This window comes from Gobius niger (genome assembly GCF_951799975.1).
Source record: "Gobius niger genome assembly, chromosome: 14".
NCBI lineage: Eukaryota > Metazoa > Chordata > Actinopteri > Gobiiformes > Gobiidae > Gobius > Gobius niger.
Window position 1 is genome coordinate 22,929,839 of NC_136865.1, and position 11,612 is coordinate 22,941,450.

General features: G+C 42.8%; 1 protein-coding gene across 2 annotated transcripts; it reads left to right on the top strand.

Annotated features, from left to right (window-relative positions):
- Positions 1–2,357: 2,357 nt before the first annotated feature.
- On the top strand, positions 2,358–11,314 carry galr1a (galanin receptor 1a). 2 transcript variants are annotated; one of them, XM_079571018.1, is made up of 4 exons: positions 2,358–3,044; positions 3,162–3,227; positions 7,371–7,709; positions 11,202–11,314. In XM_079571018.1, exons 1-4 carry the CDS (start codon positions 2,415–2,417, stop codon positions 11,205–11,207), a joined length of 1,041 nt encoding a protein of 346 aa, XP_079427144.1. In that variant the 5' UTR covers positions 2,358–2,414; the 3' UTR covers positions 11,208–11,314. The 2 variants fall into 2 exon arrangements, with proteins under 2 accessions (XP_079427144.1, XP_079427143.1); XM_079571017.1 differs by lacking the exon at positions 11,202–11,314 and having other exon boundaries at positions 7,371–7,752.
- The last annotated feature ends 298 nt before the right edge of the window (positions 11,315–11,612 follow it).

The following is an 11,612-nucleotide window of genomic DNA, read 5'->3' on the forward strand; positions in this document are numbered from 1 at the left end:
AGCATCATGCTGTGGGGCTGCTTTTCCTCAGCGGGGACTGGGGAGACTGTAAGAATAGTTGGGAAGATGGATGGAGCCAAATATAGAGACATTTTGGAGGAAAACCTGCTGGAGTCAGCAAGAGAACTGAGGCTGGGGCGGAGATTCACCTTCCAGCAGGACAATGACCCTAAACACAAAGATAAATCTACAATGGAATGGTTCAATAAAAACATATTAATGTGTTAGAATGGCCCAGTCAAAGTCCTGACCTAAATCCTATTGAAAATCTGTGGAAAGGTCTGAAAACTGCTGTTCACAAACGCTCTCCTTCTAATGTGACAGAGCTGGAGTTGTTTTTTAAAGATGAATGGGCTAAAATGTCAGTCTCTACATGTGCAAATCTTGTAGAGTCAAACCCCAAAAGACTTTCTGCTGTTATTACAGCAAAAGGGGGTTCCACAAAGTATTCATGCATGCTGTATGAATACTTATGCAAGCCCCACTTTTCACTTTTCTATTTTTTGAAAAATAACAGAATCATGTATCATTTCGCTTTCACTTCACATTTGTCTGTTACTTGTGTGTGAACGTTCAGTAAAAAAATCAAAATAAAATCTTTATGTTTAGGGTTGTAAACATGACAAAATGTGCAAAAGTTCAAGGTGTATGAATACTCACGAGAGGCACTGTATGTGGGCCTGTCACGACAAAATTTGAAGTTCGATATATTGACGCAGGAGGATATTGTGATAAACTTACACTAAAGTTTATAAATGACAGTAAGGCTTTGTTCAAAAAGGACTTAATTAATAAACATGAAATACAATAAGACACACCTTAATGTGGGTAAAAAGAATATACATGAGAAAAATGAGGACAGAATAAATGTTTTGCCCAAAAATGTATGGTTTTTCAGTCATTAATTGAACGATGAGTCGATAGTCGTAGTAATTAGACCATAAAGACTATTCTCTGAGTGACAGGAAGCCAGTGCAGAGACCTGAGCATTGAACATGGCCATACTTCCTAGTTCTAGTAGGGACTAGTCAGGCTTAGATGATACATAGATAGATAGATGATATTTCAGCAAGCATAAATATATAGGCCACAATTTGTTTTTGAGCCAAAGCATTAAAAAAGTGCCACCTCAAGATCCATGTTATGTTATTTAGTTTACCTCCCCGTCTGCAAGTGATCCAAATGTTACGACAAAAGGCAGACGTGCTCCCGATTCTGTGCTCGCTCTGGCCTCACAGCCGTCCTGTGAGCGCAGAGGGCACACGGGTGATGGTATCGCTCTCGTTTGGTTCAGGTTACAGCGGTCCATGAGCTGCAGATGTTTATCCTCCATCTCTGCCTCTTAATCACCGTGATGTTGTTTTTACAGCGGGATCAATAAGACAAAGTACAGGCCAGATGGAAACTGGTATCAAGGCGACTCATACTCCCCCTTTTTCCAATAGTTAAAAATAATCTGAGCAATTTATCTTCTTCTAATGAGCGCGTCCTCTCCTCTTTCAGTTCATCCATAATTGTCCTCTTTGGTCTTCCTCTGGGCGACTCTAATTTCAGCCTCCTCCTGTCATCGCTGCCTCCTCTGCGCCGCTCTCTGAAACACACAATCATCACACAAACTTTCTCGTTCAACATTAGCATTCGAGCATCATTTCAGGTTAAGTGCTATTTTATTATAAGAGAAGACTCGGTGTGTTGGTGCGTTTTAAGAGAGACTCGCTCTATATCCCTGGGCTGTGTAACTATGTTCTGTTTGCTTCTAGCGAGATTAAATGGAAACAAAAAGCTATTTTGAATCAAGTCAGTTTTATGTTTGAATCTGCAATTCATCATTCATCCATATTCAGTTCGTCTCCAGCTTTGGCAGCAATCTACTGAAGTAATTACAGCAATTTGATGTAAAAGTGTGCAGTAGAATTTGTTATTAGATTGTGATTGCCTGACCTCTGTTTTGTTGTTGCTGAGGTTGAAAGCTCCATTGGTTTATAGGGTTTCTACAGATTTACTTTGTATTGATCGTGTATTAAGGATATATATGTTTAGTATGTCCTAAAATGACATGTCCTCACTGACCTCATTCTCCATCATAAATGTTGTTTGTGCACCTGTAAACCGTTTCAAGTGCGCATTTTCATTTGAGATTGCCCTTAATATAAACAGTCTGGTACAGAGCTCTCGCATATAAAGGTTTTCTATTTGCACAGATATAAAAGTATCATCCCGTGTGCATTCAACTATATAATGAAGAATCTGAAAGCCCGTAAAACGCTGCTGTGGATCAAAGGCGCGTCTTTTACTGCGCTCATGTTGGAGACAGCGCGCGCGTGCGCGTGGAAACAAGAAGGAGCCGCGCGCGCCTTCAGTCCTCAGTGTTTGACTTGAGAGGCTGAGCTCAACATGTAACTTCAGCTTCAGAGATGGAGAACCAGAGCGACGCGGCGCTGCTGCCCGCGGCCAAAGCGCTGCTCGGAGTGGGCTTGGATAACTTCATCTCACTGCTCATTTTTGGGGTCATCTTCGTTTTGGGGGTGCTCGGGAACACTTTGGTGATCACTGTGCTCGCGCGCAGTAAGCCCGGACAGCCTCGCAGCACGACCAACATCTTCATCCTCAACCTGAGCGTGGCGGACCTGTCCTACCTACTCTTCTGCGTGCCCTTTCAGTCCACCATCTACGTGCTGCCCACCTGGGTCCTGGGCGCGTTCATCTGTAAGTTCATCCACTACTTTTTCACGGTGTCCATGTTGGTCAGCATCTTCACTCTGTCCGCGATGTCCGTGGACCGCTATGTGGCGATAGTTCACGCGAGGAAGTCGTCCTCAATCCGCGTGGCAAGACACGCGACCTTGGGCGTGGTGCTGATCTGGGCACTGTCTTTGGGCATGGCGTCCCCCGTGGCACACTTTCAGAGCATCGTGGAGCGCGAGGACAATACCACGTACTGCTGGGAGGTTTGGCCCGACCACCACCGGAAAGTCTACGTCCTGTGCACGTTCGTCTTTGGATATCTGCTCCCGCTCGCGCTCATCTCCGTCTGCTATGCCAAGGTAGGCGCGCTGCGCACGAGGGCGCACGGGCATTACGCAGATGTGGATCTGGTTCTTTGGAAATGTTGTAATCCCCAAAACATAACACTGCGTTAAAATGCGTGTCTGTTGTTGCAGGTTTTAAATCATCTTCACAAAAAGCTGAGGAATGGTTCTAAAAAGTCGGAGCTCTCCAAAAGAAAGGTCAGTCAATGATCTATATTAGCACCATTTTATGAAAGTATTTCCAGCATTTATAGCTCTGGTATATCAAACTGTCTTCAATAAATGACACACTAAAGGCTGAAAAAGCTCTTGATAACAGTGATGTTTGAAACCTTGATGGAGATCAGATTTTACTGATTGGTTTCAGTTGTAGTTTCCAAATGAAAAATGCATGAGGCAAACGTTGATTAAAATGTAAATGTTTCACGTCCTGATGGGACACATGATGATAAATAGGTGAGTGTGATGCAGTGATGTTTTGTGATGTTTTTGTTCCCTTTGTTCGTGGCAATATGATTAGCAATGGGCCATCACAGTCATTAGAGGTACAGGTCATGTGACATGTTTTAAGATAGAATTCAGATGAGTCCAGATTAAGCTTTAGATGTGGGATGGACAGTGAATATAGAGCGATGCTGAAATGAGGTCTGCCTGAAACCGAAGCCCTTGAAGACTAAAGAGGCGAAGGATGAAGACAGATGGAAATGTGTTCCTTTTATCCCTTACCAATCCAATAAACCCTTCAGTGGAAATATGTGACTTCATTGAAGTAAATTGTATTTGGGTTTTCTGTTGAAATCCATTAACATTTCCACTGCATTCAGCCAGATCAGATCCAATAGTCAGATCTATACTAGAAATGACTATAATCACAGTTTTAAAGGGAGGCTCTAATTCCTTTGATTTTTACTGCATAATTGTTTCATTTTTGGAGAATGTTTTATCCGTTAAGTGCTCCATTTCCAGTGCAAACACTTTCACCATAAAGCCTATTACTGTCATGTTGCTCATAGCCACTGGTTATGTAATTAGCTTTGCTCCATTAAGGCAGACAGAAAGATAGAAAGACAGACTGACGGAGGCGGAGTCTCAGTGCAGACAGATTAAAGTTTCCCAACAAAGTGAAAGAGACCGACCGCACTGACTGACCTTTTAGGTGGAAGATGCAATTTTCAAAAAAAATAGTTGCACCCACTGACCCAAAGCCAGATGGTTCAATCCCCAACACTCAAGCAGAACAATGATATGCACATCAGTGAACAGAAAAGAGGAAGCTCCACTTGGATCAAAACATTGTCTTAATAAAGGCAGTTTCATTGGTGTAGGAATACATACGTTTTCACTATCACTCAATCCCCAACACCGCAATTCATGCAGGACAGAGGCGACTGGCTGGTGACGTAGATACAGTGAATGCAATCAAAAAATTCCGAGCCACTCAATGGGAGTAAAATATTAAAGTCCTTTATTCAGGCATGGACAGATCTAAAACAAAGCCAACGCGTTTCGACACAGCATGTCTTCGTCAGGTCATCTTTTGAAAGAACACCCTACAGGTGTTCAATACCAGAGAGATCACGTGGGAGGCATCTCGTGTCCCGAAAGAAAAAAACAAACAATTATATATACATAATATGCATCACTTTTACATGGGATTATGACATGTAAAAAAACATAAAAGCCTTGAAGCATCACATGACAGCAAACAGACATAAATACTATATAAGTGACAGTGACAGCACATACATTTATCATCATAATATTCAGGAATAAAACATATAGACCGGACCAAAAGGCTAACAGACAAGACACATCACATAGAACAAAGGGCTATTGTGGAGGCCAGAGTCACAGGACGGGAGAGAAATCTATTTCTTTATCGAGGCTTTTTTGAGGGGGGATATGTCCATGCCTGAATAAAGGACTTTTATATTTGGCTACCACGGAGTGCATTCACTATATCACCTGCCAGTCGCCTTCCTGCCGTCCAATATTGCCGGCTTCCTGGAACAGCACCCCGTGTGAATATTCATCCACACCTTTGGGTCCCGAAGCAGGTCTCGCTTTTTCTATTTTCACTGCAGTTCATTCTGCCATTGATTGGGCCTTTGGGTAAGAGACTGGCTGGTTTTAATCCAGTGACGGTGTTGAAATGCTGACGGCCTCAAACTATTTGTTCAGTTTAGTTTTAGATTTCTTTAAAGGTTATGCAACTTCCCCTCCTGGAACCGCCACCTTAACGTGGTGGAGGGGTTTGAGCGCCCGAATGATCCCTGGAGCTCTGTTGTCGGGGGCTTCGTGCCCCTGGTAGGGTCTCCCATGGCAGGTCCTATAGGTGACGGGTCAGACAAAGAGCGGTTCAGAGGCCCCTTATGAGAGACCAACAGGCCTGAGAATCATGAGGCCGTCCTTCTGTGGACCCACCACCTGCAGGAGGAGCCATAAGAGGCTGGTGCAATATGATTTGGGCTCCAACAGCTGCCCCCACGACGAAGTGGAAGAAAATGGATGGATGGATAGTTATGCAACTTTTTATGTAGAAAAAAAGTTGATATTTGTGTATTTTTTACCTTGTGACCCAACAGCTGTATGAATGGTCAACATGGCGCCTTTACATTCAATCAGTGATTTCTAGGACAATCCAGGATCAATGGTTTGGAAGGTTTTCTCTGCTGGCGGACCAGGAGAAAACCTACAACACAACTGATCCTGGAGCATGCTGACCTCTCATACGCTGGGTGACTACTTTTCGCATTAAAAGTTGCATCATGCACCTTTAATGCATTGTGTCATCACCTAGGGTTGCCATGGTATCAGCGGCCTAACTCGTCCAATTTTATGTGAAATACTGCCCATACATACTGTGCCAGACCTGCTTCCTTCTCTCTGTCACAGGAAGAGATGCTCTGATTTGGATTTGAAGATTGTTAATTTGATTATAATTAGCCTTCAATTAGCATTTTTACATTAAGGCTAGTTTCACAATGCGGACATGTCTTTTCTCAACTTTCTACCTTGTTGCTTTATATACTTGACTCACTCTTATGGCTTTCATTTAAAGGGACTATAGACACATTATTAATAGACCGTCAATACTCACTTTTCCCCGTACAAAATAACTATGTTCAAGGGGGAAATCATGGTGGATTTAAAGACTCCTCCTCCCCAGCTCTGACGAAGCCTGTTCCTAAGAAGGGCATAAGGGCGGGATCTTCACTGTAGACTCATGCGTGACATGTAGCTCGCGCAGCTCTAATGCTAACAGTCCGGCCCTCATTAATACGAGATTTCTAATTTTTTTCTTACAAAAACCAGCCTGGTCCCTTTAGTTGTGCCTAACCCAGCGTTATCACAAGAGTAATATCTAGCTGAAGAAAGATTTAAAAAAAAAATAGGCACCAGGCCTTACTGTTGTTTAGAACGTGTCCAAAGTCCAATGCTATGCAATGTAAAACTAGCTTGTTCTGCCGCCACTATATGGAAGTACTGCAGCAATGGCGGCCCCTAGCGTCGTCGTCGTGAATCTCTGCTACAAGCAGCCATTGGACTATATATTCACTACTTACGCGTAACTGCAGCTTCTATATTAAGCTCGTGCATGACGGCACTTCAGACCTGAAGTAACACCTTTCTGAGTGACAGTGCGGGATTTTAAAGGCAGTTGTGGTGAACAGGTCTGAGCTCATTCTACACATTCTATCTACACCTTTAACATTTTTAAACTCCTTATAGTTCCTTTAAAGGGGGGGTATTATGCAAAATCAAATTTTTCAAGCTTTATATCATGTTATTATGTCCTTCCCTCATTAAAAACATGCCTGAAGTGTTGCCTTGGCAAGTTCAAGTATTTTTGAGTAATCTGTAAAAACTCTGATGGCAGCCATTTTAGGGATAGGTTTGCCTGAGTCCTCCTAGGAACGCCCCCACCTCCTGGAGACGCCTCCGAGCTTTCGTCACCAGCCGAGTAACCAATCACTGCTCCTCAGCAGAACCCCCTCCCCACTGATGCCACAGACAGAGTGTGGAGGGGGCGTGTCGGAAAGGCTCAGAGGTTCTTAAAGAGACAGAGGCCTATTTCAAGACATTCACTACAGCCATTTTGAGAGAGCAATTTTATACAAGGCAGTTATTTAAATTTACTGCATTTACAGACCAACAGAAGGTTTCGTCATCATTGTAGCTATAGACTGGTGCTATGTGATTGAAAAAAACATAATACCCCCTCTTTAAGTAATAACTGATTAAGTTCAATCCAATCAACTTCGGAAGAAAAACATGACATGATGAATTGATTTAGAGTCATTATTTTTATTTTTGTGTTGACGACTGTCTGGTTTATAGACGGCTCTGACGGTGCTGGTGGTGGTGGTGGTCTTCTGCCTGTCCTGGCTGCCCCATCACGTGGTGCATCTCTGGGTGGAGTTCGGCTCGTTCCCCCTGAACCAGGCCTCCTTTGTCTTCCGGATGGTGGCGCACAGTCTGGCCTACAGCAACTCCTCCGTCAACCCCATCATCTACGCCTTTCTGTCGGAGAACTTCAGGAACTCCTACAAGCAGGTGTTCTGGTGCCGCGCGCCCGGCGACTGCCCCCTCAACGACAACCGGGACCACCGCAGCAAAATGGACACCGCCCAGTCCACCAACATCAGCGCCGCCTCCAAAAACACAGACATCGCGAAGGTGATGTCGACGTGCTAGCACTGCAGCTAATGTGGCTAATGCTGCGCGCTAATCCCAAAAACGCCGTTAGCTCTGGGTCTGTTCCTCCAAATGCATACGTCTGATTGGCTTCCAGGACCTGCTTGAATCTCTCCAGACAAATGAATGGAGAAGCCAGTCCCTATGTTAAAGTATGACGAAGTCTGTTTCATGGCATTTATATCATTTCTGTGGTTTCTCTATCATTGCCGTATTATAAGATGATGCTTGGTGGCCGGTTGATGTGTTTGTGACCCTATAAATAAGCAGAAACTGAACTGAATGTGATTTTTGGATTTGTCTCAGAGGCCACTTTTACACGCTCAGTCTTATCCAAAGCAAAATCTGAAAAGTGTTAAAAAAGGCACAAAAGGGCGGTCATTTTAAGACTCTGTTGGGAAGAATCCATCAAGCTTCCGCTGCAGCCGGAGGGAGTCTGTTGTTGCTGGGCTGAGAAGTGGGCTGGCTCTTATGGGCAAAGCACCCTGATGGCAAGTGTGAGTGTGGAGCGACTGTGAGGCTCGACCAGTAACAAGCACCTGCACCAGAGGAAGCAACTCTGCAGGGACCTGGGGATCGTCGGACAATCAAGCTTTTATCTCAAGCATCTTCGCAATCCTTACAGTTGGACCAAAATGAAAAAGTGTTAATATATCTGCAGATTATATGACTATACTATAGAATATAAATAAGGAATATTTGAAGAACGAACAGCAGGAGGCAGGAATACGGCACAGTTGTGTCTAGTCTGATGCTTGAAAAGAAAAAGAAAAGGTCTGTACATTCATTGATGATTTCTAGCTTTGACCTTAATGGGGTTGATGGGTTGACAACAGCTGGAAGTGCTGTTCAAAAGATGTTATAATGATTTTTTTTTTGTTTAAAGAGAGTGAGATTCCTTTTGACCTTTGAAATGTCTGTTATGTAAATAAAATGTTAAGCCGCAACTAATGAAAGAGGCTAATCCAGACATCTAACCTTCCACTCCTGGTTTCTGCTCGTGTGCTGCTTCTTGTGTTTGCTCAGCTACATTTCTGCAAAAGTCCATTGAAAAAATTTAATCCGGTTCAAACTTTTGGAGCCGATTTGGTGACAAGCGTTACATCACAAGCACAAATCAGAACAGTGACATTTAAGTGTCACTTCTCCCTGTTCAAATTTGGATTAAAGCCTTAAAGACTCCCTGGTGCCACCCGAGAATGGCTTATTGCCCCCATGAGGCCGCCCCAGAGAAAATGTTTTGGACACTCCCCTGGTACAGAACTCCAGACTTGCTCTTACTCTGTGTGTAAATTGTTTTCAGTAATGTGCTGTCAACTCTGGGTATATTACATTTACTCTCACCAGACTTAATTTGTCAAATATTGCCACTTTGGGAAAAGTGTGTCAAGAAAATGGTTTGGAAAGTCTGAATTTTAGGACCTCAAAATATGAATATCTCCGGCCTTATCCTGCAACATTACCCAGATAGAGGCCATAGCTGAATAAATCGAAATGCTCTTGAGCAGTGGTTCCCAACCCTTTGTGTCTAAGGTGCAGCCAATTATTTTAAAAATGATCCACTAAACTCAGATTTATTGGTATTTACTCGTGTAAGGGGTTAATTTCATCGACTATGGGACTATGATACTAAGGGACTATAGTTTAAAAATGTTAAAATTATGTATTTTCCTCTCCCTAAATGTTCCAGTAATGTCCTAATGTGTAGAATGAGCCCAGACTTCTTCACCACAGCTGCCTCTAAAATCCTGCACTGTCACTTAAAAGGTGTTACTTCGGGTCCAAAGTGCCGTCATGCACAAGCTTAATATAAAAGGTGCAGTTACATGTGTGACCTGAGGTGACAGTAGTGAGTATAAAATGGCTAACTTGCATCTAGCCCCTTTAAGTCAAAGTAGTATTTTTGCTGACTGAAATTGGACTAAAACTATGACTAAAATGTCCAGATATTTTCATTGAATAAAGACTAAATAAAAATGAAAAGGAGAGACTAAAATCATCCAAACTTCCACTGACAGTCTGAAAAATCATTTAAATTCTCTGCCAAAGGAGCAGCTCTGAGCTTTGTTTATGTGGGAGCAGCTCCATGAAGCAGAGGTCCTGGATTAAATATGATTATAATTAATATTATAAATACAAAGACTGAATTTGTCGACTAAATTGACCTGCACTTTTAGTCTAAACTAAAATTGAAGAGAAAGATTAAAACTAAGTTAAAATATGTTGTCAAAATGAACACTGGTTGTGTATTGTGTTAAAAATAAAGCAAAAACACTAGGTGAAATCTTTTACTGCAAATTATCATTAAAAAGAGAAATAGTTTGGCCTTATTTGTAGCTCTGTAATAGCTCCAAGTACCCCCTGCTAAGTGCTCGTGTACCCCTGTGGGTCCCCCTACCCCTGGTTGGGAAACACTGCTCCAGAGTCAGTAGAAGCCATTTCACTGCAGTGATTATTGTAGAGTAGTTGACAGCACAATAAAAGAACTTGTGTTTTGTTTCGTTGGGTATTTGTCGACACCACAATACTGGCATTGCTCTTGTGTGCCCTGATCCAGACTCTAGAAAACCTCCAGTTCTGGTGTAAATACATTTTCCATAATTGGACCATCATTGTGACACACTCCTCGAAACTCTCCACAAAAGCAAACTGTATTGTTTTCATCCTTTGACTAACACACAGACAAGAAAACACCAATGTGAGTCAGGTCAGATTTAAATCAGTCTCTCCAAAGGATAAATGGAGACTTCACTAAATGTATTATGTATTAAAGTTTAGAGAGAAAGACAGATATGCTGCACCTTTGGAGAAGCAGGTCAACACTCAAGTGGATGTATATTATTATGTAGAATGGGGAGCATGAGTAAAACTTGCTCTTTGGTTCTCTAAAGGGACTGGCAACTTTGTGTCAAAGACATTTCATTTGGAGCATTATCAGGACTCACGAGTATAGACATTATCTGAGGTATATTTTGGGGATGCTTGGGATTTTCCATGAGGTTTGAAAACATACTGTATCTTCCCAGGGTCACATGTCAACCTCTTTCTCCCAACAAACACAACCAACTACAAAAGCCATGTGTGGGTTAGAAAACAGTTGAGAAAGCATAACACTTTCTCGCCCTCTTTTACTTAACACACTGTCTGACTTCAGGTGCTGTTGTTGCTGTTGTTTGTCATAGTTTTTATAATCCAGGCGTTTTAAATTCACTTAAATCATTCAATCTTTGTCACACATCAAATCATCTGTACAATATGCAGAAATATGTAAAGGGAACTGTTTTGTCAGCATAAGAGAGTGTGTTTGCTCAGGAAAAGTCTACAGTTTGAAGGAAATGTCTGTTTTGTCTTCACTTCGAGAAATGACAGAACAAGAGTGTCCTACATGGCTGAAATGGTTGTATCTTGTTGTTTTGTGGGTGGTTTCAATGGTTTCAAAATAACACCATGACCCCTGCCCTGTATTTTCTACAGCTTTAATGCGTCATCCAGAGGAGAGTTGAAGGACAGACACTGGAAAACACACCGCAGGAGCTTAACACGACGGCATATAGGTTTGTTTTGTGGCCACACCGCCTTTGCTCGGCCCAATCCTGTCAGACCTCGGAAGCTAAGCAGGGAAGGGCCTGGTCAGTGCTTGGATGGGAGACCGTGTGGTACCACCAGGATGCCTGAAGAATGTAGTGAGTGAGTGGTTGGTGGTGGTCGGAGGGGCCGATGGCGCAGACTGGTCGCCTCACTTCCGTCAGGCTACCCCAGGGCACCAAGCATGGAGTGAATGAGTAATGCAATGTAAAGTGTCTTTGAGTGTCCAGATAAATAAAACCAATTATTAGTAGTAGCCCTTTAAAGAGGCTACGTACCGCCCACAATACGTGCACCATG

Bases quoted from the DNA above. Each gene is read 5' to 3' on its own strand.
- galr1a (XM_079571017.1), top strand. From the start codon at position 2,415: ATGGAGAACCAGAGCGACGCGGCGCTGCTGCCCGCGGCCAAAGCGCTG. The intron at 3,045-3,161 runs GTAGGCGCGCTG...CTGTTGTTGCAG, and splicing joins TCTCCGTCTGCTATGCCAAG to GTTTTAAATCATCTTCACAA. The intron at 3,228-7,370 runs GTCAGTCAATGA...TCTGGTTTATAG, and splicing joins CGGAGCTCTCCAAAAGAAAG to ACGGCTCTGACGGTGCTGGT.